Source organism: Nothoprocta perdicaria, unplaced genomic scaffold (genome assembly GCF_003342845.1).
Source record: "Nothoprocta perdicaria isolate Ctin4 unplaced genomic scaffold, notPer1 scaffold_315, whole genome shotgun sequence".
Classification (NCBI taxonomy): domain Eukaryota; kingdom Metazoa; phylum Chordata; class Aves; order Tinamiformes; family Tinamidae; genus Nothoprocta; species Nothoprocta perdicaria.
The window spans coordinates 257,512-285,266 of record NW_020455550.1 but is presented as its reverse complement, the minus strand read 5'-3'; the positions used below and the strand labels follow the sequence as shown (position 1 = coordinate 285,266).

Genomic DNA, 27,755 nt, shown 5'->3' with positions numbered 1-27,755 from the left:
TGCACCTTAGCCTTGCCGCATCCTTGCATTCCCTAACATTCCTATATTCCTCCCAAGGGGCTTTTTTCCCCACATTCTGTACACTGCCTTCTTCTGTTTGAGTTTTGACAGTAGTTTTGATAGCTCCCTACTCATCCATGCAGGTCTCCTGCCCTGCTGCACTGTTGCTGAGTGTGGAGGATGTGCTGCTTGAAAACTAACTAGCTCTCCTAGTCCCCTCCTCCTTCTAGAGTCCTAGACCATCGGATCTTTCCAAGCAGCTCTCTGAAGAGGCTAAAGTTGGCCCTCCTGAAGTCCAGGGTCCAGCAGTAAGGCTACTTACTGCCCTGCCTCCTCCTCGTTGGATCCTGAACTACACCAACTCGTGGTCACTGCAGCCAAGGTTRCCCCCCACCTTCACATCTCCAACAAGGCCCTCTCTGTTAGTATGGGATCCAGTAGTCCATCTCTCCTCGTTGGCTCCTCCACAACCTGTGTCAGAAAGCTCTTGTCAACGCACTGCAGAAACCTCCAGGACTGTTTGTGTCTCACTGTGTTGTCTTTCCAGCTGATGTCGGGGTAGTTCAAGTCCCCCATGAGAACCAGGGCCTGCGACTGTGAGGCAACCTCCAGCTGCCTGTAGAAGGCCTCATCAGCCGCCTCCTCCTGGTCAGGTGGCCTGTAGCAGACACCCACCACAGTGTCTTCCACCTTGGCCTGCCCTTTAACCCTTACCCACAAGCTCTCCACCTGCTCATCATCCACTCCCAGCTTGAGGCTCCAGGCATTCCAGTTGCTCTCTTATATAAAGAGTAACTTCCCTCTGGACTATGCCAGTCCTATGTAATCCCAGTCACTTCATTTCATGGAGGGCTTTGCAGAGTTGGGGAGAAAGCCAATGAAGTCAATGGGAATAGAAAATAAATGAAAGAGGGTTCGCTTAAAAAAAAAAAAAAAAAAAAAAAAAAAAAAAAAAAAAAAAAAAAAAAAAAAAAAAAAAAAAAAAAGGCAAAATTATAAAGGGGAGCATTGCTGAAAAGAACATACATCAAGCATCAGAAAATCAAATTATGGCAAATTCAAAACTAATAAAAAATGGTGTCAGAGATTACAGTGCTTGTGAAGTTAACTTCCATAAAGATCTGTGAACAGATTTTTAGGGCATTTTTTTTCTCCCGTGATTAGATATTTGCCTTGTATCTTCTCCCTCAGTCTCATTCATGTTCTCCAACTCAGCTTGATTCTACACTTGTTCAGCTCTTGCTCTTTACATAATTACTGTAACTTTCTTCTCCTTTCATTTGCTTCCCATCAAGCATCTTCCCTCTCCTTATCCATGAAAGCACGGAGATATCAGGATGCTTACAAGCCTCATGCTGTTTTCTCTGTGTTCTGCTCTATTTAGTATACAAAATTGGAACAGAAGTTGTACAGACTGGAACTGCCTATTATGGTCTTAGTACAGCACCCATAACATTAGGAGACACTTTCTGGCAGCCCTTACTGGGTATAAAAACGCCTCAGAAAAAAAAAAAAGTGCACTATGATTCTTCTGGTCTTGCATTCTGTGGCAAACTAATAGTACTTTGCAACAGCTCTACCTTAAGAAAGAAAAAAAATTGCTTTGGAATTAGATTTAATTTATATCCTTTACACATTTGTGGTTTTATTTTGCCAAAAATACATATATTGAGTTGTCATAGTTGACTGACGGGGAAACAATGTGCTTTTCTGGCACCAGAAAGATCACATTAAGACATTCTGAAATGTAAAGCAAACATTTGGCTATTTTTTATGCCAAAGTAATCAACAATGTGATAGATAATACTGTTATAAATGACTTCTCAGTTCCGAAGTCCAAATTAACTGAAATTAATGGATCAGTTCACACATGAACGGCACATACAGGCTCTCTCTGAGCAGCAAAGCACTGCTCTGCACAGCTCCTGGTTATGCTTCCCTCACGATCCTGAGGCCTACACCAAGGTTTTCAGAGCTGGCCAGTGTCCAAGAGAAAGGAGAAAGTTGTCCATATAGTTAAAATACAGCACTTAACCATAAGTGGAATGTTATTTTTGCATCAAATGAACACAACTTACTAGTTCCTAAGCCACTAATTAAATGTACCCCTTTACTTTTAGGAAGGACATTCAAGCTATAATCTCTCCTACCCTTTACCAAAGAGTATTCAACAGCTTACAGAAGTTACATGAAATTAGGCATGTTCTATTCTACCTTACTGGACAGGACTGAGCTTAAGATACTATGGTGTGAAGCATTTAATACAATTTCAGCATTGTAGAAATTGATGTTAACATGAATTAAGGAAGCTAGAGTAAAACATCCCATGCACACCTCTAGAGAAATAGAGCTGCAGTCTAAAAACTCAGCTTGTCACTCTCATTGACTTGTGTCTAGCTGAAGCCAACACCCTCAGGTAGCACTGTGACTCAAAGGGGTTTGAAGGCATATTTTGAACACAGTTGTGAAGCTTTCTACAATTAAATGAACTTCAAATGAAACTGGGCAACCCACATAAGAATACTTTAACCTAAACTTACAAAAAAAAAAAAAAATTTATACACACACACACACACACAAATCAGTTTTGCAATGCACGATATCTCAGCATCTTTGAACAATCAATGCTGAATTCCCAAACCTTTAACATAACATACCACTTAATTTTTGAGATGCAACTAAAATGCTGGTAGGATGTTACACAGGGTAGAATAGGTCCCTACTTCCCACTAAATCACAGTAAGTCACTTCCCCACCCTTTTTTCCCCCCGCTCCTCATTCCTCTTGGTTACTTTATAGAACGCTACAGTCCAGGGTCTCCGAGCATGGTGACCTTCCTCACTCTTTGCATTCCACCTTGGTAGCTAGAAGGCTATTTTCCTCCAAGGGTAAGACTGCAAACCCCTTAAGCATACACTTAAGTTTAGACTGAAATATATAAGAAACAACATGATGTACTGCTCAAGTATTCTCATAACAATGTAATGAGAAAGCAACTAAAAGAACTGGAGTTGTGTGGTAAAAGGAAGTGGTCTTAAGTCCACATGCCTGACAAATTCCACCAGCTTCAAATATCAAAATATAATATAGAAATACAATAATAATAATCTCAAAGGAGCTTAAAAAATTCAAAAAGGAGCTTAAATTCAAGATGAAGTCATGCAATATTCAAGATTATTATTAGTATTTTCCATAAAATAATTATCTTCAATTATTCAGTGCAAAATGATGTGCATCCATCTACAAAAAACCATGAGCAGTCACCTCCCAATATTCTACTGTAAAATCACCGCATGTGTTCAATTATGAAACAAAATGTCTACATTTTAAACTTGTTTTGACCCAATTTAACAGCACAAAGTCTACTGATCCTACATCTGCTCTAAAATTAAGCCAAGAAGCCCATCAGTTATTTCAATACGAGAGATTGCTTTCAAGTCCATTTTCAACTGCTGTTCTTACACACCTTATTTATGAAGCATTTTCTATACAGAACTTACCTTTAGCATATTGCCTCATGCTTTCCATATAGGCAGAGAGGTTTTCTGCAACCAATGTAACTAGGGCATGATTGTGCTGGAGTTGGTTGATTAAGTCATGTCGGTAAAACACGTGGGGACTTCGCTGAGTTTGACTGAAATTAAAACACAAGTGTTATAGAAAAGCAGGTATGTTTTCCACCTAACAGTTCAGAAACTGATTCTAAACACTTGTCTTTGAAGCAAGTTCCATACTTTGATAAAAAATCTGTTATAGAAGCGATATTGAGTTTGACAATGTTTGGCCGCCTTTTTCTCCTGAAACATTAATAGTTTGTTCTGGTTAGTGAGAGCAGTTAATCTGGATTATAGTCACAATCAGCAGGAAAAATATCAAAGCAATATGAGGAGTTCAGTAGGCTAAGGATTTTCCAGAATGAATGCTCAAAGTCTTGTAACTATGATGAAACATATGGGCCAAAAATTGTCTACTAAGAAGACATTTTTTCCAATACTTGAGAAGTCTGAACAACTTTGCATTTCTCGTTTTTCTAACCGTATCTATCAAAACCAACAAACAAAACACAGCTGGTAAGAACATGAACAGCATAGATAAAAAATATATACTCCAAGAAAAAACAGGAGTAGAGTTCAAAGGAAGGATTACCACCTCCAAAAAAAAAGAACCTGGTGATGATTAAGCACATTACCAAGATCTTAAAAAGACATTTTTCTTAAAAGAGATATTATACTCATTTTATAAAGTAAACTGCAAGAGAAAACACAGGGCCTGAGTCCACTGTTGCAGCACTCTCAACTTCCAAAAGTGGAGGCTAGTCATCTCGGCACTCCACCTTGGCTCTCCAGACAAAGCTAATCTGGACGGCTCTTCCAGACTGAGAGGGACAATTACTCACTGTATGGCTCAGCTGATCCCAAAGCCTGTTCTGAAGGAATACAGATGTCATTCCAGAACCACTCTCCTTCCCTGTAAAGCTCAGGGGGCCCTAGAATGAGGTGAAGGTGTTGCTGGTGGGAACTCTTTCCCATCCTGGGAACCTGAGTCTCAGCACCAGGCGATGTGTACTCCGTAGGTACCATCACACCCTTCCAGATCAGCAGGGAAGGCCAGAAACACCAGACCCTGCACTCGCTGACAACGACCCCACACCAGACATCTACATTGCTACACGTGCAACGACAACAGAGCTGCTGATTTACTGGGCCAGACATCACTGCCATTCTGGGCCTAAAAGATAGGAAAGCCATTAACACCCATCCCAGAAATTACGATATTTGCAAGCAACAGTGTCTGGCCAGCTAAGCAGAGAGGCCTTCTAAGATTCGATTTGGGAATATACAGAAGTTCCTAAAACAGCTTGAAAGATACACTTAACACACAAATTGTGTTTTTCTAAGGAAAAGATGCAAAAAGAAATCAGACATTTGTAGGATAGAAAACCAAATGGACAGGAATATGAGGGCAGAAAACGTATAAGGCTTGTATTGCTTAAGAACAATCCCCTCTTTCTCCCTCTGGAAAAGAAACTTTCCAATTAGACATCAGCCCATCTCCATCCTGCCTCTTTGTTGGGGATAATCCATCAGCAAAAGCAGAAAAATGGATTTTCCTATTTTAGTAGCTGAGATTTTACTTTTAGATAGAAAGTTGCATTTACAAAGGATAACATTAACTGAGAACTTCAACAATTTGGGAAAGGCATATGACAACACAACTAAAGGAACAGGCACAGCAGGAATGGGCATTTTCTTGAATCACACTGTTTGCATATAGATTACAGTCATAATAGCATGTGTTTGTATTTGTATGCACATACATATTTGGCCCTATTGCATATTAAGTATAGCAAAAGCAAAGTTGTATCAGATGAAGACTTTGTTCTTTGGTAAGTATTTTTCACTTCCCCCCCCCCCCCCCGAACAGAATCATCCTGGTTCACATCTACTTCAAAAACTGGAATTGTGAGTCTAACTCTAGGTATGAGCTATCTTGTTGCAGTGTTTGAGAGCAACATCCCCAAAGCAGTTATTTCAACAGTCTGCTAGGATGCATTAAAAGGCACGATGATTGTATCCATGCAGAGAAAAAAACCCCACAATCTGACAACAAGCAGACTTGTTAGCATAAAGCAAACTCCATATGCAACTATTGAATTATTCCTCAAGCATCTAAAGCTGGGCTCATTGAGGCTGCTGCTGCTGAGGCAGAGAAGCACACATGAGAAAAAAAGGCAGAACTGTCATCTTTTCATTGTAATTTTGCTAAATGGGTATCAAAGATCTACATGTAAGAACACGAAAAAATATCATTTTGAGATGGATGCCGGAGTGTTTTGGAAACACTAAAAGAAAAAAAGAAATAGAGACTAGAATGCATACTTGGGAAGAAAAAGTGACCAAGGCAAAACTTCAAAATGTTTAATGTGAATGGATTTCTTTTGAGTTTAGCACACATAGAACTTGTCTGAAGTAATACTACACATGCAAATTAGCTTTTTAAGTTAAGACTTCTTCTATTAGACTGTGTGATCAACCTTTGCAAACAGACATTAAAGAGCCAAATAACAGGGGCAGTAATCAGAAACTTGCATGTTTTAGGTTAAAATTGACTTGAAACTAAATCCAATGTTGTCTTAGAGCAGTCACAAATCTCTAAACTCCTAACAGAAGCTCCTTTCAGTGTTCAGTTAATTTTCCTCAGCAATTAATTTAAGAGACCAAGCTTTTTATATTGCTAAAATAGATACAGGTCAAACTCAACTGCTTAAAATTGGTCTAGAGAAGGCTCTATCTCAATCACTCACCGCAGAAAATTAAGATGAACTGTGCGCTAGCATCAGTAAAACTGACTACTCTGATATTAACAGGCACCCTCCTTGCACATAGCCTTACACTGTTGCAATTCTGGTTAAGTCAGGCTTCCCAAAACAGGTACCTTTTCTTTGAGGTCAGGGCATTAAGTATTGCCAAAATAACTTCATAACGAATTAATAATTTTATTCAACTGCAGGATTAGCTACAGTGATTAAATCTTCCACCTGAAAACAATCTCTATATTGCAAATTGCATAAGGAAATTTCTAGGCATTGTGGCTATGAATCAGTAGCCTCCGTCTTCTAATAATCTTTAACTTTCTATTAACTCAAACTCCCCCCAAAGACTACACTTTATGCTACTAATATTGCCCAGACAAAGCTCAACAAGAGCCCCTCTCAACAAGATCTTGCTATCAAAAGCTTTTCTTTTATCAGCAGAATTCAGGTTAGAAAAGGCCTTCAGAGATCATTTGACTAGAACCTTTTAACTGAAAGCTTCTCCGTCTCATCTGTTTTCAAACTCTGCATAAAATGTTGAGGTATTGTCACACACAGACACAAGCCTGCCAGAAACTTGAGGAACTAAAGAGATGACCTTAACAATCAAGGGGAGAGACTCAAAGAATCTACCTGCACATATGCCTGCAGTACAGAAGACTTGGTCTTCTACAATCAGACGAGAAATTTAGGTTTCCCCCATTTGGATTAATTTGGAGCAGAAACCTATCTAGTGACTTGAGCGAGCCTCACTGGAAGGACTCCCCAAAGCAAAGCTTCTTCATCAAGGCACTGCGCTAAGAGCGTCCAATCTGCTCAAGCACCACGAGGAAGCAGTTAGCTCCGTTCACTCAGACCTTGCTGCATGCAGAATGTCAAGGATTCCAAGAAATCTGTTTTCTGCTAACAAGCAGGTACTTCTGCAACTACTAGAAACCCTCTAGCCAATATTTATGAAAAACATAGAGGATTAAAATGTCACGAAAAATGAAAAGCGGACTGCAATCTAAACAAATAAAGAAATATCCCAAAGCCAGGTACACAGCACTATCACAGCTCCTTAAAACATTATCAATAAAGAAATGATTTCATGGAAACTGAAGGCTATCCTTTAACTTCCTCTTGACTCTTCCTCTAAGTACATTAATAGCAACATTGATTTGAACTGTCTACCTACCAGGAATCAAGAAAAAGTAATTATGACACCCTGATAAGCAAGCAACATTTTTCTCGAGTTTGTATAAATGAGAGTGTTCTGAGCATAGAACCTCAGACATTTCTGTAAATGAAATCACACAAGTAATGGCCTGCTGATTTTTAAAAGTCACCTTTGACAGGAAGTACATAAGATGCATGACCCATACAAATGTATCATCAAAGAACAGGTGCCTGCATGCATATATTCCCACAAAACACATTTTATTTATATTATGTAAGGTAGCTATTGTTAGGCAGGGAAGTCCATAAATAAGAGTAGAAAGTGTACACAGATTTTCTGTGAATCAGACAATAATCCTCCTAAAAAATCAATATCAGCACATTTGGGAAAACAGCTAATGCTCTCTTATTGAACACATTATGTGCGAGAATCTTTTAAAAAGTATTAAAACAACCCAAGAGCATGTTTAAACACAGGTCATGATTTTAGCTAAATTTTCCCTGCCCCTTAAAAAAAAAAAAAAAAAAAAAAAAAAAAAAAAAAGCCCATCCATTCCAACCCAGGGAACTGTAGCAGACAAAATCCTATTTGCATTCCATTCTTACCTCAGGTTTTGTGGTGCTTCACCAAACAGACTACAAATTTCTCTGATTTGTTTCAGTGCAGGAATGACCCATTTGTCATTTGTGCGAAGCTCTTCTATAAAGCGATCTATCCACTGGATTTTTTGTGTATCGCGGTCCTGAAAAAGCAAGTGTTCACAGTCAAGTACATTGCAGAAACCAAAACCGTTCCCTTACTTTGTTTCCAAGGCAAAACAGGATGTACAAAACCATATAAATATTAGATTGTATCAACCAAATTCTGAAGTACACATTCACAAAAATACCCAAGCAGTGTTAGGAGTTAAGACAGAGCTCTTTTCACTCTGGCTTCTAAGTATTCAAGTATCAGTAATATTAAAATAAAAACTACAACTAGACAGGGTCATCTGTAACTAAGTTCTTCCCTTTCAGTTACTTCTCTTCACTACTCAGCATAAATCACTATAAAATCACAAGAAACAATTATTGTTTCTTAATTGTTAGGAAACAAAAATGAAACCTGCCAGTGGTTGTCAGGCATGGATAATGGATGAATATGGACCCAGGATGAACCACTATTATGTCAAAAACTGGGCAATGTTAGAGAAGAAAGGGAATAGTACAAAAATATCACCATAGGAAAGATAAGTAATTCAGTGACCTTCTCTAGGTCTTCTCTAATATTACTGAAGACATGTAAAGGATTTGAAAGCAAACAACAAAGATGACAACAGACATTAGCTGCCTCTCTATTTAAGCAGTTGTTTTCTAAGCTGAAGGCAGAGAAAGCAAAACATACTTGGCCTTTCTTCCTATTTCTTTTGGTAACTTTAATTCCAATGTGATCATCACTATAATATTGCCACCATTTGCTTTACTAGTTATTCGAAGATATAGCCCTCTCAAATTTAGCCTTCTCAAATTAAAGTCCTAATTCTGCTAATTAAAACATGTCTCATACACCTTAAGAATACCTGGACTTTGGTAGGAGGATACTAGTGTCCTGAAGTGCAATATTTTTGTTAAATTACTAAACTTCTAAATTTCACATGAGGGGAGGGGAAGGAAACTTTCGGGGACTGATTTCACAACAGACCCACAAACCAGATCACTCACCTGTGAACAGCTGTAATCTAAAATCTTAATATGGGCACTAAGAGCCTGGTCCATGATGTCAACTGGGACATCATCACTATGAGCCAAGTTCCACAAAAGGTTCAGCACCTTGTGTGCCATCACACCATCCTTGTCATCCTCCGCAAGACGACGGATTAACTCAAGTAGCTTCTCACGCTGTTTCTTGCTTGCATTTGTCCAGCTTGCCTAATAAAAGATTTTATTCAATATGAAAAATGACTCATTTGTAAAAATTCAGTTCCAAGCATTATAACCTGCACTGCTGTAAAAGATGTAAGTCTTGCAACAATATGAAGTATTTCCAATGAAAATAAATGGCACATTCTATTATTACAGAATTCAAACACAACTGAGAAGCTCTTTAGTGTTCACTGCTGAGATGTATTCAACTGAGACTCAAAATAATCTTAAAAACCTTTTACAAGCCTATCTGTGATATTTACTTAAAATTAATATAACCATTGACAAGTTCAACAGCAGTCAAAGTGGGCTCAGCTGTTTCCTGCAATTGCTTTATAAAAGCTCCTTTGTTTATAATTACAATTCTTAAATTAATCATAATCACTAGTGCATACAATATAATTGTTGCCTCTGTATCTGGCCAAAACAAATCTTCTCTGCATCAAACTAATTGTTTTCTGAATAAGTTACAAATACAACATTACTTCATATCCACCTTTCAGTGTAAGACATGAATGATAATGTTTTCCACATAGAACTTCTGAGTATCTAGATTGCCAAGCAACAGGCCTGTATTTATATTAGGCCTAGGAGAGACTCACTAATTTATGCACAAATTATATCCAAGTCAATACAAAGAACATCTCTAAAAGATATCTAAAAGCAGAAAACAGAATTCTACAAAGCTGTCTTGTGTTTTCTAGTGTAGAAGACTGTCCTCAAAAAGTGGAACAGTAGCCGCCTTCCAGGAGCAGATCATTTACTGCACTGATTTCAGCCAAATCACGTGTTCAAAAGTGTATGACATTTTCTTCTTCCTCAGACTGCTTCATTTTATGTTTATGTTAAACAGGGTAAAATTATTACACGACAGAGAGGAAACTGGGGGAGGGAGGGAGGAAGTCCTTGATCTCTCTCTTTGACATATACACACAGAGGAGCAATATCTGGTAAACAAAACAAAAGCTACTTTAAAACTGTGAAGAAAATACTGAAGATAAACCCTTAACACTTAATTTGAAACACAATGTAGAAAGCATAAAAAAAAAGATTTTGAGAAGTTCAGTATACAGATTAGTCAAGTGACAATCAACAAGCCCACAAGACTCAATGAAAGAGCATTTTCTGAGAAAGCCGCTAAACCAAAAAAACAGAATTATCAGAATTGTCAGTTTGTCAGCAAACTATCTTTGCTTCAGACAGGAACTAAACTGAACACCGTAAATCTTCATAGTCAAATATAACTGAATCTAGCATTTTTAATATCAAAGTTAGACTGCTGCCACACACAGAACTAAGTCTTTAATCCAAGTAAACTGCCTGTATCTAAAATGAGTTGAAAGTAAACACTGAAAGCATGTCACAATTCTGTTAGCCATGCATCCGTATCAAAAACTGTGCTGGAAATATGCAACATAAATACATGTTTGCAAAACACACAAAGTTACCTTAAAACAATCAAACAGGTGATCAAGCTGTTCAGGAGAGAAATCCCAGGCTAACTTTGCAAGGAGGTCATGTACATTTTTTACAATGGCTTCATGTTTTCCTGCCTGTCAAGAAAATAAACAAATAAGCCAAAAAACCTACACATCTGCAGCAATCCATACCAAGAAACGTGCTATGACAGCCGGAGTCATTTCCACAGGAGAACCGTCTGTGGTGGCGAGCAAGAACTGCCATGCTGCTCTCACAGCATCAACTAGCTGCCAAGTCACAGTATTTAATTTCAGCTTATATACATATGTATTCAACCAGGGACACATGTGTACACAGGCATACAATATAAAAACTGCAATGTTACAATATTTAGATTTTAAAACAACATATTGGGGCAGCAGAAGATAAAGTCTAATGGTACATTTTAACCATTAATAATTTCAATTTAATATACGTTTTGTTTTCTGAGAAAAAACACACAAAACCTGTTTCTTCAATAAATGTTACTGTTTCAAGATGTAAATTGCTTTTTAGTTTTTCCAGTATTTATATTTAGAGCATTTTCTTTGTGCTAGTGGACTCATGCTAACTAAAGCATTCTATTACCAAAACAACAAAGAGCAGAAAAAAAAACAACACTAAAACCAAAACAGAATCACTGTCAGCACTGTAAAGTTCAACAGCAGCTTAATAACTAACAGTATAACTAGCTATAGCAAGATGTTTGGCTGTTATCTTAAATACCACTTTAAAATGAGATTCTGGAGTACAGCACAATTCTAACATTTAAGGATGAAGACAAATAAGAAAAACAACTGAATTTTAATCTAAGGTGAGGAAAAGATATCTTTCCTGAACTCCCAGATGGGAAAAACACATCTCTCAGTGCTCTACACTTATTAAAAAATAAATCTGGGGCTAAGTGAATCAGCAGCTGATTACTGTGTGAAAATTTAAGTGAAGACTCACACAAAGCAAAAAACAAACAAAAAACTCTGATGTAATAAGTCTCAGACACTTAAAAACAGATGCACCAGCTTTGAAACTTATGTCCTAGCTAGCATGAGTTGTTCACTTGAAAACAATGAAAAAGAAACCAACAGCTTTTTTTTCATATGCTATATGGTGTTTGTTTTTTTTTTTTTTTTTAAATATGCCCTAAATTTACTTTTTTTGTAATAACAATAACAGCAGCATTCTTTTTCATGTTATGGATCAGAGTACAAAGAGGAAAATAGCAAACACCATCTGTATCACTCAACTTTACAAATCATGTCACCTTTTTTCCCCTCTTTTCAGACCTTTTCCTGCAAGGGAAGAAAGCCTGGGAGCATACAGGGCAGAGGGAGCACCTGCGACAGAAATAAAACAAGGAGAAAAACCCACAGGGCCACTGGGGGTGCCAGCAGAGCAAGAGCAGGGAGCACACACGTCCCAGGACAAGACCAGGGCCAGAGGTGCAGGGAAGCAGGTCAGGAGGAGGCAAGAAACCTGCCATGTGAACTGTAAGCTCGCTGTAGCGGGCAGGGAAGCACGTGCTGTGTTCTGAGTAAACGCTCTAGGACTAAGAAGTCTAGGACTTCGTCCTAAGTTTAAGGAATCGGACCCCAACATCATGCTCTGCAGTTTCACTTCTCCAACCAGATGTTTCCCTGAAAATCAACAGACTAATTTAATCCTTGATTTTGAGGGTTATCCCTTGCTCAAGAAAAAAAAATACTTTGGGAGTGTTGGGTTTGTAAGACAACGTAAAATGCTCAATAAAATTTCATAGTAGACTTTCTAAAGGCTGGAGCAGCATGATTTTATTACTTCTCATGAACTACTTATTTTTATTCCAGTTGCATACTGAGCTTCTCGGGGCATATCTGTATCATCAAGTAGAAACCTGCGTTTGCTTGCCCTCTAAAGCAGGCAGAAACATAATGGCTCCAGTCTGAAAGCAAAACCACATCAGAACTGCGCTGAGCCAGAGCGAAAATAGCCTGCCTGTTACATAAAGCTACACAGTAAATCAACTGCCCTCTACTGATTCCACACTCCAGCTGCTCTTAGAAGCCATTACTTAGCAAGAACTTCTGAAAACTGCTACAGGCAGAGTAATAAAGTCGCTAAAAATCATCTCATACGACCAGATTTAGAGACTTCCCCTTTTTTGTTATGTCTTATTTTAATTCCACAGCCAAAGCAACAGTGCAAATACCTACTTGAACGCGTCCTACTGACTTAACTTTCACATGGAAAATGCCAGACAAACCTGTAGCAATCGCACTGTGGCAACTATCTTATTGAAAGGGTAAGAAGTGAGCGAACTAAGTCAAGCATTTGAGACCACAGAAGATTTCTTCCTAAACACCTCAAGGGAGGCAGTGAGGAGGCGGGGCCGGCCTCTTTTCAGTGGTGGCCAGAGACAGGACTAGAGGAAAAAACGGCCACAAACTGAAGCACCAAAAGTTCCACAGGAACTTAAGCAAACATTTCTTAACAGTGAGGGTGCCAGAGCCCTGGCACAGGCTGCCCAGAGAGGTTGTGGAGTCTCCTTCTTTGGAGATCTTTAAAACCCGCTTGGATGCAGCCCTGTGCCACGTGCTCTAGGTGACCCTGTGTGAGCAGGGGGGTTGGACTAGATGACCTCTGAGGTCCCTTCCAACCTTAAGCATTTTGTGATTCTATAATTTACTTTGCAGCTAACGGGCCAGATTATCCCTTCCCTGCCTTTTAATGGTGGCACTACGTGTTCAGTTCCCCGGAACTGAAACAATTTGGTTTAAACCAACTTACTCAGGGGTCCCCATTCGCAGGCTGCCTAACGACAAACTGAATTCTCAAAGTTTGTTTTGTTTTTGCAGGCTTCTTACAAGATAGTCTGGCAAGGTATACATACCATAAGCTGAAAACAAACAGTATTATCACAGACCTTATTCAAGTAAACTGTGTACTGTTCTTACTTACCAAACACATTGAGAAGTCCATTCTAAGGTCTAAAGAATGACATTGGTTTCAATTTTTCCTTTTTTTTTTTTTTTTTTGGTTATATTGAGCATAAGAAGCACAATTTTTAAAACATAAGAAATTTAGCATTTATCCATTCACAAACCGTGGTTCTCACGTAGATGCCATTTGTGACTTAAACTTCAAACCATGGCATAGAACAAGATCGCTCCTGCTCCGAAGCGAATTAAGTTAATTCTTTACCTGCGCAGCCCAAATGTTGTCAAGATCCTGCAGAGTGAGGGCTTTTTCTTTGATGACAAAACGTAGAATCTTCTCTAATTTCTCTACATACTGGGGCTGATGAAGACTATCTCTCAATACAATTGATAAAATGTTGTTCTGCTGGATCCATTCCTGAACATAAAAATAAAACAGTTTCACCTCAAATTACTGAAGTACTACTGATGACAGTTAAGCTGAAAAGAAAAAATCTAATCTGTTATGAATTAATGTTTTTGTATACACTATCCCATGTGCTAGAGATCAGGAAGATGCAGCACAAGAGGATGGCACTTATTTCTGAGATTTTTTTTTTTTTAAGGGGGAAAATCAAAGAACTTGTGTGTGTGTGCGTGCATATGCATACACATACATATATAAAACATCCCAGTATGTTCATCATTGTAACATACGGTGGAAAACACTTTTTCAGGCACGTTAAAATTATAAACCCCAAGCACAACAATGCTCAAATAGCTTCAAATATAAAAAGCCAACAAGAAGAACAGTTAACTATTTTCTTCAAGAAGGACAATTTTTTTCTTACAATTAACAATCATTTAATACCAAAACCCAAATCACTTAGAAGACACTGTAGCCTTTCTGGCATGGCTACAATACAATCTGTCAAGAGAGCATAAACTAACACTGAAACATAAAATAATACAAAAAATATAGGTTTTTTCCCCCTTGCAGTGCCCCTATCTGTACCAAACTGCCCACAATATATAACTAGTTGCAACTTTTTCAACAGTATGTCCCAATAAAGCATGTGGAATCATGTAATGTTTTGTTCAGACTGAAGGAAAGCAGCATGTGCTCTAAGCACCAAAACCTCCCAAACACACACAGTTATCAACCTCCTGACACACTGCCCATGCTTACAGACCTGCAACATTCAAACTAGTTTTTCATGAAATATTTCAACCTAAGTGTTTTCAATGAAGATCAGCTTATCTGAGATAAGCAAACTATGGGAGTGTGTAAAGAGACAGTCATTTCCTCCTACTTCTTGAAAAGGTCAAAGTTGGCCATAATTGCCTCTTGGCAGTAGCTCTTTTGCAGATTACAAACCTCACACGAGGAGGTCAGTCACAAAGCTGAGGCAGAACAGAGCAAAAACTAATTTAATAAAATTAAGTCCCATGAAGATCTGAAACAATTTTGGCTTAAACCAGCTTAACCACGTGTCCGCCTTCTCAGGCTAGGCTAGGATTGTCTTTCCACCACAAAAAAAAAAAAAAAAAAAAAAAAAAAAAAAAACTATATAAACTAACGGTTCCTCCAAACAGCCCTTCAAGCAAAATAGTATTAAAATATGCAAATTCTATATTTAAAAAACATAAAATGTGATGTCTAGAACATCTTCTACCAATGAATGCAGATCCATTTTATTTTTCTAAACAATTCAGATGCTCAAATGTGAAAATCAGAGCAGTAACTTAAAATTCTCTAATGGGAATTCTTAGTGCAAAAATGAATAGAACCCTATTTAAATGAATGTTCAATTTTGAGGTGCGGAGGCAGCGAGGTTTCTAAACAATCACATCTGCTTTTGTTTGGATTTTTTTTTTCCTTTTTCCAATACTGTATCAATATCATTCTATTCCATGTTTTCCTTTAAAAGCATTATTTTTAGCAGCACTAAAAGAAGCCTGGAAACAAATACTGCTGCCTTTCTGTCAAAGACTACCTCGTGTAATGCTACTTCTTCCTATAACATGTGATACCTGCTGTTTATAACACGAAGCATGAAAATTACAGAGTGTGCAGGACCATGAGGTGTTGAAGGGTTAAAAGGGTAAGAGAGAAAGTCTGTTCAACAAAACTCTGCGACAAGGAGAACTTACTGCCATTCTTTCTGCTGTGAGCCACTCCTCCTCCTCAGGATTACCATGCCGATGGGTATAATATGACACACTGGATATTACTTTGTTAACTTCATTTAGTGCATTCATTTTACCATTGAAAGAAGAAATTTGTAGCAATCTGTAAGAGAAATTACATGTAAGAAGCCTGGGAAAAAAAGTAAAAAGTGGCACCGTATATTAGAAATAGCATCTTACCTAAGTATCATTTTTAACCTAAATATTTCTAAGTTTTTTACAGTTTCTTCTTGTCCTGGAACTCTTGACGCTAAGTTTTTTAGAGATTTGATTATCATTGACAGAGCATCATTTTTGGCTTCATTTTTTGCTTCTTTTTTCAGTTCATCATCTGTTAAATTTTCTAAAAATTGAGGAACCATTTCTATAATTGGTAGGAAATATTTCTTCACTGTGTGTAGCGTTAGAAATTCGTAACATTGTCCAAATGGCCTAAGAAAGAAAGAAGGGGTTGATCAGCATCACAGGGGAAAAAAAAAAAAAAAGCTAAGTTTTCTCAAAACAGGAAGGAGCAATATATTCAAGAAATTGTACAAACACAAAAAATGCTAAAATATGTGAATTATTATTAAAAAGACTTACTTGATAAGAGCTGAAATTATTTGAACATTCAATGCTGATCCACTCATGAAGCGATCATGCAAGATCTGAAACCCATTTAATGTGCCAAATTTGTTGATAAGGTCTACTAGCCAACCCTGAAATACAATGAATAGTGATTTTCAGCTTCCTTAGAAATAATGATTAGAAATACTTTTAAGTAATTGCTACTAAGAAAATTTTTGTTTCCAAGCCTTTAGGAAGTCCTGTGATAAAACATAACATAATTAACAAGTAATTTGTCTATACAGTCAGTCTTTATAGTACATTCAGTTTTAAGAAAATAGCTATAAATAGGCAATACCAGCTTAGGTCATCGTGGCATCATAAAACAGATTCTGTATACGTTAATTATTCAAGGAAATTTATCCAATAGGTAAGAATAAAAAAAAAGATAAGAATAAAAATGCCTGTACTTCAGATCCAGGTTGCCCTGCTAAGTTACTACAGAAAGCACGATGATTCTGATATTCCCTTCTGCTCCTGGAAGTGATAATGCTGCATGTAAAAGCAGTAACAACATTTTTATAAACCAGGCTAGCAATGCAATGAAGTCCACGCCTTTCTCTTCAATTCTTGCATCTCAAGAGCCAGCAGCTCCACAAAACAAGCAAACAAAACAAACATGCAAAACTAACCACCGCACGCACCCTAAACTCAAGGGCAATGTGAATTAGATTGACGCCATCAGCAACATAATTTTGAATGCAGATATAAAAACCCAAATAAATCAATCAACATTGTATGGCCCCTGAAGAATGTTCCTCCCATCATTAGGCCTATGAAAAGAAGGAAGGAAAGTACTGCTTTTACCAGTCAATCTGCTCCTCAGAAGTATGTCACCTATAAAATCACGATGAATAAAAAGGTTAATCTATCAACTGGCAAACAAGCAAGCCAATTAACACAGCAGGGACAGCAGCTCAAATGGAGTTGGGCCAGCCTACCACAACAGAGCATATGAAAGTGAGAGTTTGATTGTGGACCAAAAACTGAGAAGAGTTACAGAGAAGGGGAAAGGCAGATTAAATCATAATCAAGACAGACCCAAAAGCAGCAAAATTTCAGCGGGACGCAGAATCAGATATATCTTCTTCCCCTCTAAGAACACCTTTTATAAGAGTTAGCAAGTAATTAACTTTGAATAAAAGCAGAAATATGTATTAAAAATACATATCTGAGAAAGTTGGCATACCTTTGGTGACCGGGGGTCAGGAGGACGGGCGTAAAGCTCATCTTCAGCAAGCTGGACTCCTGCAGGAACTGTTTCCGAAGGACGGGTGCCATTGTATAGATGGAATTTGCAGTGAGGATTTAAGGCCATGGCAAGAAGTTCAAGAAGGGGGAACCAATCTTGGGACAGCTTGGCCACACAGAGCTCCACTAGGCGATGAGTGTTGTTAATGATACATCTCTATCAAGGGAAGCAAACAACAGAAACAACAGTAAGACGGATGACTGAATGCGAACACTAACTACAAAACTATACCATTCGTACCTGGCAAGCACAGAAGCTTCACAATACTTTTCATCTGCGCATCCTCTCAAAAAAGGCTTCAAAGTTTTACCTATTTTCAGCTTAAATTCAATTTCTTATTTCTCCACCCATCAAGATATTCATGAATCACCACTGAACTAAGTCTCTAGTCATCTGGCTGAAGAGCAATCAACGCACTTAGCAAGAGCTGCTCTTATCAAAAATTTCAGTTCTTCCCCATACTCTGGTCTTTTATGTCCTTCCAAAACCAGCAAGACCCTAAGATGAAAAAATGATCATAAAAGGATAAAATGCTCCTCCCAAGCATCATGTATATACGGCAGCTCTCCTCCCAGTTATCTGTTCCTATGATTTTCTAAAATAACACTGGACCTCCGCAATTTCCATTCTCATTTAAGTTGCTCTCTTTTTCATAAATACAATTGAGAAACTCACATGAATTTCAAACTTCCAGCCGCTCACTGCCTCATCCGTAAGGATTTTTGTGAAAGATATTGTCAACCCATCTCGAAAAAATCGCTGGCACGCTTCACTTTTAACATCAAGGCCTATTTTAAAACAGAAAAGGAAAAAATACATTATATATACAGCACAAATAGTTGTTATGTGAGCTTTAAAACGCTAGAAGCAGTGATCTGGACTTCAACCCTTCGTGTTCAAAGTTTCAGTATCATTTTAAAAAGAGAACCTCAGAAAGAGATGAACTTATTGTTTGTAAGTAAAAGCAACTGAAAGATTTGTTTTCATGCTTTTAACACTCTAAGTTAGACTAGCAAGACTAACTACAGAGATAATTAACTTCTCATCTTTAGTTACACATTCTTTGATGTTGTCTCTTATGTAGCTACTACCAGTAAAACTCAGTGAGCGAGAAGTGAGACCTTCTCAGGTCTCCCAGACACAACTGACCTGCAAGAATAAATAACCACCCCTTCGACTGACACTGTAACTTGACCTACTGCAGCAGTTTTGCTGACAGGACACACCATACCTAGACCCCAAACTGCCCTAGGCCTCTAAGGTGAATGCATGAGACAAACACCGACTCTGGTGTTCACAGTTGACCTTACATTCCAATTTTAAATTTTTAAGCAGAGTCCTCCAAATTCTTTTAGTATTTTTTATCCTTTGGCATTATTTATAACTGCAATATTACAAGAAAGCTGCATCTTCCCTTCAAAAGATAAAATTTTTAATAGTGCCAGAAGCTGAAAGAAAAATACAGTCAATGTCAACATGACAGCTGCAGACAGTGAAAGCCACCGGGCACTTCACAGCAACCTCACCGTAACCTGCAGCTTCTCCGCAGAGCAAGTTCAGCCAGCGGATCTCAGCACTCATGGATCGCAACAGTGTCCAGACGCCTGGAAAGTACTGCCAGAAAAGCCTGTATGCTCCAACATGACATTTTTAGACACAGAGATCTGCAGATTTGGGAGAGACTGACCTATGTTATCTAGTTTGTCCCTTGTAGTAGAAAGCAAATGTACAGTGGTTCCATATAAAAGTGTTCAAAAAAAATCTACCTGTTATTACACACCATAAAAGTTGCCCAAAGTTTTTAATACATCTTGTGAGCCTGTAATGGTGGGTGCAGCTCTCAAGCAAATCGAAAGCCACCATCACCATCTCCTTGAGCACTACTCTAGACTTTCCTCTCACCACTACAAGAGGCATATAATACATATTAGCTTGCTGAACATCAAATTACCACTTTTTTGCATACATAGCTTACAGTGTGGGTCAGTTCGGCACCCCTACACTTCATGTAGCAAGCCCAGTATTAAAAGATCACAAACCACAACAAGAACAACATGACAGAAGAGATCACATTGTCTAAAACTTAGTTATTTGTAGTAATATCTAAAATGAATCAAGGAGAAATACTCCTTTTTGAACTTAAACGTAACAGCAAATTTAATTCTTGAATACAAATGAGGTAGTTAGGAGATATTCAAGTGGTTTTATTTTAATGCGCCATAGAGCGCCACCACAATGCCCTGAAACGCTTCTGGCACAATCTGCTCCCACGATGGTGGGCCAGCTTTGGCCAGCAAGACACTTCAAACAAATTTTAGTAAAACCTAAAACAGAGTATGTTGCAAAATACACTGTCCTTGCTGAATTTCACTGGATTTTGAAAGAGAGGGAAGATGGGAAAACTTCAGAAAATTCATGTGTTATTCCTGGCTATGTGGGCACCCAATGCTTCATTTCAGACTGTTTTTCTTCTGCTTTCTCCACACTGCTCAAGCAACAGCAGAAAATCACTGAAGGAACCCAGGCTGGCGGCCTGCAAGGACAGGAGCTGCATCAAAAGCAAGGCACAGGAGCCCTAAAAGACAGCAGGATGGAAGAGGAGACAGCAGCAATCCAAAGAGAAGCACAGTGGGGAACAGCCACTACACTTCACCTGGTGTTTGCTGCTTAAATCAGACTCAGTATTATTGATCCTTTAGGTAGGATCACAAGCATCTTTTTTCTTTTCTCATTTTGAAGGCTGAGAAAGAATAAGGAAGGAAAAAAAAAGAAGAGAAGTTGGTATACTGCTCTGAGGTAACTATTCAGAGAAAGGCTGGGGAAGCAGATCATGCAGAGAGAAAAAAGTGGATATGAAAAGGTCATGTGTAACATGGGACTTGTGATGACGGGGTGGAAGAGGAATAAAGGGGCCATTTGACTTCTGAATCTACACTTCAGAACAGCCCAGTCTGCAGATAAATTGCACAGCAGAGGAAGACTGGGAATTAACCCTGCTGCAAGAGCGGAACCGCTCCAGCCCAGCGAATCTCTGGGCGCAGATGCAGCAGTTGTGACGTACCCGAGGGCACGCGGCAGCGCGGGATGGGAGCGTCACAGCCCCAGGCAGACCGGGCCAAGTCCTTCCCAGCACTCCTGACTGCAGCACTGGGGAGGCTGCCATGCCAGGGCTGCACTGGCCCTGTGCTGAGCCACCAAAGCCCCCTCAGGCCTGGGCCTCACGTGAGGCAGCAAAGACACCCTCCCTTGAGGAGCTCAGCAAGGGCTGCCCAGGCCTGCAGAACAGGTCATGTGCTCTGGGCAAGCCAAGGTGGCCCCCAGGAGCTACGTCCTGTGCTTGCAACATGCTCCAAAGCACCTCTGGCAGACATTCAAGAACTCTTAATCAGCAGGGGGATTCAAGTCCTGCTACACGCAGATAAGAGCCCTGACCCTGCTGTAGTTCTTTCCACTGAACTGGCTCTAGGCCGGGAGCCCGACCAGGAAAGTCAGGAACGCCAAAACGGTCCGTCCTTGCTTTAGAAAGATGGCAGAAAGTGAGTACTTCAGCAGAAGGCAGGAGATACAGTCCTGGAAACATAGGCAACGCTTACTCCACAGAAAGGCAGATGCTCAGACGCCAACTCCTGCTACTGGGCGGCCTAGCTTTGGTGCTCACACAAGCCCTTTTTGTGAGAGAAGCCCCAACCTGCCTCTCTTCTCCTTCCCACTCAGAAGTTCCCCACAACAAATGAAGACTTGGGACCAAAGCTGTAGCTTTAAGGTGCAATCTCACTCCACTCTGAATGAACTTTACACTGTAAGGATTGCCTTGCATCTCCCCTGTGTGTGCTGCACTGGCAAGTTTTGGCACCAGGTTAAAAGCCAGATGTAAATATTATGAAGAACAAAACTCACAAAGGCAGAGAAAGTCCACAAAGACATTGAGGAGATTTTCTAAGAAAGGCTGAACCTATTAAAACAACAGCAGCAACATGAACAGTTTCTTCCTCCTAAACGTACAGCGTCCATCTTACTAGGACATGTATTTCTGAAGCAAATCTCTCTATTTCAAACACTCTGTAAGTATTCCAAGATGATCATGCAAAAATGAACATCGTTCTTCCTGTCAGGCACAATTTTTCTTCCCCCCCCCACCCCCCCCAATTAGGAAGTGACTCCAGATTATCACCTGATATTCTTACAGCTCGTTTAATGATACATGTACTGGTGCCTACACACAAAAAGATGTGTGTTCCATAAACAAGTATCTGCATGACAATAATGCAAGCCATAGTCTAGGCAGAATCTGTGCTACTCTGTCCAATCTTTTCCTTTCACTAGAACACAGTAACGATGAAATTTAATTCTTATACAGTACTTTAAGTCATAATTTCAAGAACTATCTAAAGGTGATATAAACATCCCTCCTATTTTACAGAGAGGGCCACACAGAAAACAACTAGCCCACAGTCACTTCACAAAGGCAATACCTATGGCTACTGGCAGTATTTGGAATAAAAACAACCACAGAACTCCAACTAGAAAACCTTGCTTGGAAAAAGTGTAGCAGCCTGTTAAAGGAGTTTCTGACACTTCGCAGTTGAATGAGCCACAGATTGAAATAGAATTTATGTAATTCAACTGTTTCATTTTCTGCTGTCAGATTACGACAAATGCTTAGAGACTGATAGCTAGCTGCCCAAATTCAGACCTCACTGTAATAAGAACATAATTAGTAACAAGTTACTAACAAGAGTCTTATACAAGCATCGCTTCTATACATACAGAACTCTGAAATAGATGGTGGCCACCAAGTTTGGAACAACACGGGGGAAAAAAAAAAAAAAATCAGTTACAGGCAGGGAGCACCTTACTTCCTTGAGCACTGACTGTTCCTGGAAAAGGATCGCCTTGGCCACCTTGTAAATTCAAGTAATGAGGGAAAAAAAAGCCAAACCAAAACTACAACGTGGCTAAAAGATAAAACTATTAAAGAACAACTATATCTAGCACCTTTCCTTAATTTCTCCTTAGCCAATAATCTTTGCATATGTCCACACATAGGAATTCATCTAGCAGAGCATGACTGAAACAATTCAATAAAACCAAACATTTTTTTTAAGAAATGGACGTCAAACTAATAAAATCACAGTGCATGAAGTATTTGAACAGATTCCCCGTTTTTCATAATTTCAAAAGAAGGGAAAAAAAACCAGAAATAGTTGAAGTCCTCAAAACAAAAGCCAAGTGTGGTGCTTTGTGGAAGTACATGGATGTTACAGGAGCCATAAATCTCCTTCTGCTCCTAATACTTCAATGCATCAAGGCATTAATGCCTTTTCTATGACTTTTTTCTACTATGTACAACATGGATGACAGTACGCGGCTCTCCTCTCCCATAAATCAGAATTTATTCCTTTCTGCTCTACTGAAACAGCCTAAACACACAAATGGCTGCATTCTCCTTCCACAAGGTACCATTTATTTAGCTCCTGAACAGATGCAGTATCTTAAAAATGCTACACGCACCTAAAGCTTCCTACCAGCTCTACCTACATGCCAATTACCTACATTCCCAAGGTAACTGGCAAACGAATCAAGTGTGGGCAACAGCAGGTCAGGATCCTATCACAAGTGTTCACTCTGTCATATAGTTCTTCAGCGAGCGAGCACTCCAAAATGGAGACACACACGCACAGAACATAATCAGGATACTCAGAATTTCATTATCAGGATACCCAGAATTTCATGACCACAGCCAGCTTTTTATTCTTGGAATTGTTCAAAAATAATCTTTAGTATCATGGGCATCAAGTCATCCCGATTCAATTATGTCACAGTTAAAAGAGTTACTTTAAGTAAAATTAAAAAGCTCGTAAGTGCAGATACCCTAGAAGAAAATTTATCTGACTTTTGATATTACTCATATACTTAGGCAACAAATACTGACTACAACAACAGACCAAAGTAACTTTCCAGCAAGACAAAACTTCTGCACAACATATGACAAATTTTCTCACTCTTACTAGTACAATTTAGCAAACACATGCACAATACTGAGAAGGAACTGCCCTAGTTTCAAGAATTACTACTCTGCAAGTCATGCTTGAGAATATTAGGAACAAATAGAATTTTAAAAGCATATATATTTCAGATTTGAACAAAAGTTTATGACAAGACATTTGGAAAGCTAGGTTGGTAACTTATTAAAAATTCAAAGTTATTTCTGCTTTAATATTTTTTACAAAGACTAGATTTGATACTGAAGCGAATACAGAAACAGGTAGGACAGGATTGATTATTATTAAGTTTATTCAACCTCCATGCTCATATTAAGGCACCTAATTTCTAACTACAGCAATAGTTTTAAAAGTTTCTGGTCTAGAAACCTTATATATATATATATGACCATGAGGCAGCAGTGTGCCCTGGTGGCCAAGAAGGCCAACGGGATCCTGGGGTGCATTAAGAAAAGCGTCTCCAGCAGGTCGAGGGAAGTGATCATCCCCCTCTACTCAGCCCTGGTGAGGCCACATCTGGAGACTGTGTCCAGTTCTGGGCTCCCCAGTCCAAGAGGGATGTGGAGCTGCTGGAGAGAGTCCAGCGCAGGGCTACCAGGATGATCAGGGGCCTGGAACATCTGCCCTATGAGCAAAGGCTGAGGGAGCTGGGTCTGTTCAGCCTGGAGAAGAGGAGGCTGAGGGGGGACCTGATCAGCGTGTATAAATACCTCAAGGGAGGCAGTGAGGAGGAGGGGGCGGCCTCTTTTCAGTGGTGGGCAGGGATAGGACTAGAGGAAATGGCTTCAAACTGAAGCATCGGAAGTTCCACAGGAACTTAAGGAAGCATTTCTTCACTGTGAGGGTGACAAAGCACTGGAACAGGCTGCCCAGAGAGGTTGTGGAGTCTCCTTCTTTGGAGATCTTTAAAACCCGCTTGGATGCAGCCCTGTGCCACGTGCTCTAGGTGACCCTGCGTGAGCAGGGGGGTTGGACTCGATGACCTCTGAGGTCCCTTCCAACCTTCGGCATCTATGATTCTATGATTCTATGATATATTTATATATATATATAAAATTTTGCAAGACACCATCTTTAGAATTAGGGTTTTAAGAGCAATAAGCATTTTTAAACCTTCATCAAAGATTTAAAAGAACTATCAGCCAAGCGTTTACACACTGGTCTAATAAGAAGCAGTTGACTTTTCAGCCTACCTTTTTTACTCAGGTCAATAGCAGCTTCTAGAAGAACTTCTAATTCTCCTTTCGGCAACACAGGAACAACCCATCGAGGCCTGTATTGAAGGAAAAAGGGTTTTAATTCTGCTTCTTAAAGTAAAGAATCCATGGCTCTGTGTGTGGAGTTATGGAGTCTCATACTTTAGAACAGAGTAAAACATTTTTTTAAAATCAACTCATGGGGACTCTACTTTTAAAATCCAAATTAAAAAAAAAAAAAGGCTGATTGGTGCCCCCTTTCTTTATAAATCTAACCCACTAAATTTCAGGAAATCCAATGAAACAAAAACATAGTAATCTTGCTTCTCATATCAAGGTATTTGCACACATAAGACCTGACGAGAAATAAAAATGCAAAAAGTACGGAATTACCTGTTGATCATGTCATCCAACTTGGCCAGGTCTGTGTGTGGAAACGCAGGCTCCTCATCTTCAAGCTGAGGTGGAGCATCCCCCTGGCCCTGCTCATCAGGCGGGGTAGCCGGGGAATTCTCGTTCGAAGAATCAGGTGATGAGGTCTAAAATTGGTAAGGAAAAAATACTTAAGTTTTGGTATTCTTCCTTCCCGTTTTGTTTCAAACATACATTTGAAGAAGAAAATATCTGTTACCATAGAACAGAACAAAATCATGGTATTTTAGATTTAGCAAGAACAACAACAAAAAAAAGAAGGGTTAAATTTTCCTAGAAGGATTGCACTTTTACAGGTTAAAAATTAAGCTATTTTCCTAAAAAGGAAAAGAATTTTTTTTGTTGCTGTTTGTTGCCATTTTTTTTAATTCTTTTTTTTTTTTTTTTTTTTTTTTTGGTAAGAGATTCCTAATTTCAGTGGACTGTCCATCGAGAGATGAAAACAAAGACTACAGGAATGCTCTGGTTTTTTAGAAATGTTCTAAAGAGGATGGATGGTTTAGGCAGGAAGTCAAGCTTCAGCTGTAGCACAGAAGAATCGAGGGCGATCCACAAAAACACTTTTTACATAGATTAACCAATAATAAGTAAAACATGTAAATGCTGTCTATGAAGCTGTCTCCTCAGCAACCTCAGAGCAGTTTCATTAAACACATTTTGATGGGCCAGTTTAAATGCATTTTGTGGCTGCAAGCTTATTTGTATACAGAAATAGCACAGACTGACAAGGAACCCAAAAAAGTTTGACATTAAAAGAGTGAGATTCAGTAGGATACACGGGACCAACATATAAAAACCCTTTTTAATATGTTGTAGAAGAACAATCAATGCTTATGAAAGAGCAACCATTAAACCTTACGATATTCAAAGCAATATCACGGTCACCGCAAATTAAAAAGTGGGCTTTTTTTCCTGGATTTACTTGCAGTTCAAATGCATTTTTTGTGCTATTTTTTCCCCAAGTTTAGGAATCATCACATTATGACACAGTAAATTTGGAAGTTTCTGCTTCTTTCTGAAAGCCTGTTCACAAGAATCATGCTAAACTGTTCCAAGCTGCACTGTTTTTGCCAAGCTAAGCTGATGGCAGGGTGTAAATAAACTAGGACAGACTCTTCCCTGTGGTGCCCAATGGAGGCAGCAGGCACCAACTGGGAAAAACATAGGAAAATCTAATCGAACATAAGGGAAACCCTTCTTTACAGGGAGGCTGGTTGAACATTGGCACAGCTTGTCCAAAAAGGTTATGGAGTCTCATCCAGAGCTATCTGATTCCTGATGAGACACAGTCCTGGGCAATTCGTTCTAGCTGACCCTCCTTGAGCAGCGGGGCTGGATGACACCATCTCCAAAGGTTCTTTCCACCCCAACTATTTGTGATTCAGGACATTTACTACAGTGAAAAGAAAGCCAGCTGAAGCTGATATTAAACATTCAAGACCTCCCTGTAAGCTATTTTATCCATAAAGTGCTTTAGGCAGAACTGAGCATAAACAGAATTCACGGGAAGCAGCGCTACCAACCTGTGGCGGGCAAGTCAATAACGTGGTTCTGAAGAAGCTTCTGACATCATTCCAAGAAATATTCTTGAAAGAGCTACACCGCGGCCTGAAAATGGAACACCCCTGGCAATGCAGTGCTCCCTAACAATATCTACTTTGCCAAGAGCACTGCCTTCATCTCTTAAATTCTTTCTGTACTTCCAGACTGAAAAAGAATACCTAATGTGACTAGGTTTCTCCAGGAATACACAAAAACCCCTATTCAAACATATTTCAGAAACATTATGTCTAAAGAAGTAATATTGTACTTCTACGTAACTTGACTGTTACCGTACCTGATTCTGCTGGAGGGGAGGCTGGGACTGTCCATCGGGAGCCTGGCCCTGGCTGTCATTCCCTCCTACCGGAGAGCCACGAGTCGTGGCTGTCATACTCGACACAGGGCAGATCTTTGCAATTTTGTCTGCTTATGTAGTTGTTGTGAGAGAAGAAATTATAGTCCGCTTAGTAAAGTTGAAGTACCAGCATATGTTTGCCTTAAAAAGCTCCAACTCAAGAACATGCCATCTTGCAGAGACCATTGCATAACCTGAAAGAAAGAGAATATGCCATTAATGACACATGCATTAACAACAGCAACAAAATAATCCACATTTTGAAAAGAAAACTATAAAAAGATAACAGCATAAGGAATCTTTTATTTTTAAATTTAGTATTCCTTTTACTGAGTACAGCTGACCTCAAAAGACAACATTTGAAGGAATTTAACATGATTGTGCTGCAAATAAAGATTACACAGATCATTACCCTTAGACCACCGGGAGACCAACCCTGTCTCTCCCAGAATGCAGCT

General features: G+C 39.2%; 1 protein-coding gene across 2 annotated transcripts in view; it reads right to left on the bottom strand.

The window, feature by feature from the left end:
- USP9X (ubiquitin specific peptidase 9 X-linked) overlaps nt 1-27,478 on the bottom strand; it is a 76,206-nt gene extending 48,728 nt beyond the window's left edge. The window contains exons 1-13 of one of the 2 annotated variants that reach the window (XM_026042839.1): nt 27,238-27,478; nt 25,362-25,507; nt 24,966-25,045; nt 18,446-18,558; nt 17,708-17,926; nt 16,495-16,610; nt 16,093-16,344; nt 15,877-16,015; nt 14,009-14,161; nt 10,822-10,926; nt 9,173-9,379; nt 8,078-8,214; nt 3,501-3,634 (exon numbers count right to left, since the gene is read on the bottom strand). In XM_026042839.1, the coding sequence (XP_025898624.1) occupies nt 3,501-3,634; nt 8,078-8,214; nt 9,173-9,379; nt 10,822-10,926; nt 14,009-14,161; nt 15,877-16,015; nt 16,093-16,344; nt 16,495-16,610; nt 17,708-17,926; nt 18,446-18,558; nt 24,966-25,045; nt 25,362-25,507; nt 27,238-27,333 (1,897 nt within the window). In that variant the 5' untranslated portion in view covers nt 27,334-27,478. The remainder of the gene's footprint in view (nt 1-3,500; nt 3,635-8,077; nt 8,215-9,172; nt 9,380-10,821; nt 10,927-14,008; nt 14,162-15,876; nt 16,016-16,092; nt 16,345-16,494; nt 16,611-17,707; nt 17,927-18,445; nt 18,559-24,965; nt 25,046-25,361; nt 25,508-27,237) is intronic. The other variant, XM_026042840.1, reaches the window with a different exon arrangement.
- Nucleotides 27,479-27,755: the final 277 nt, after the last annotated feature.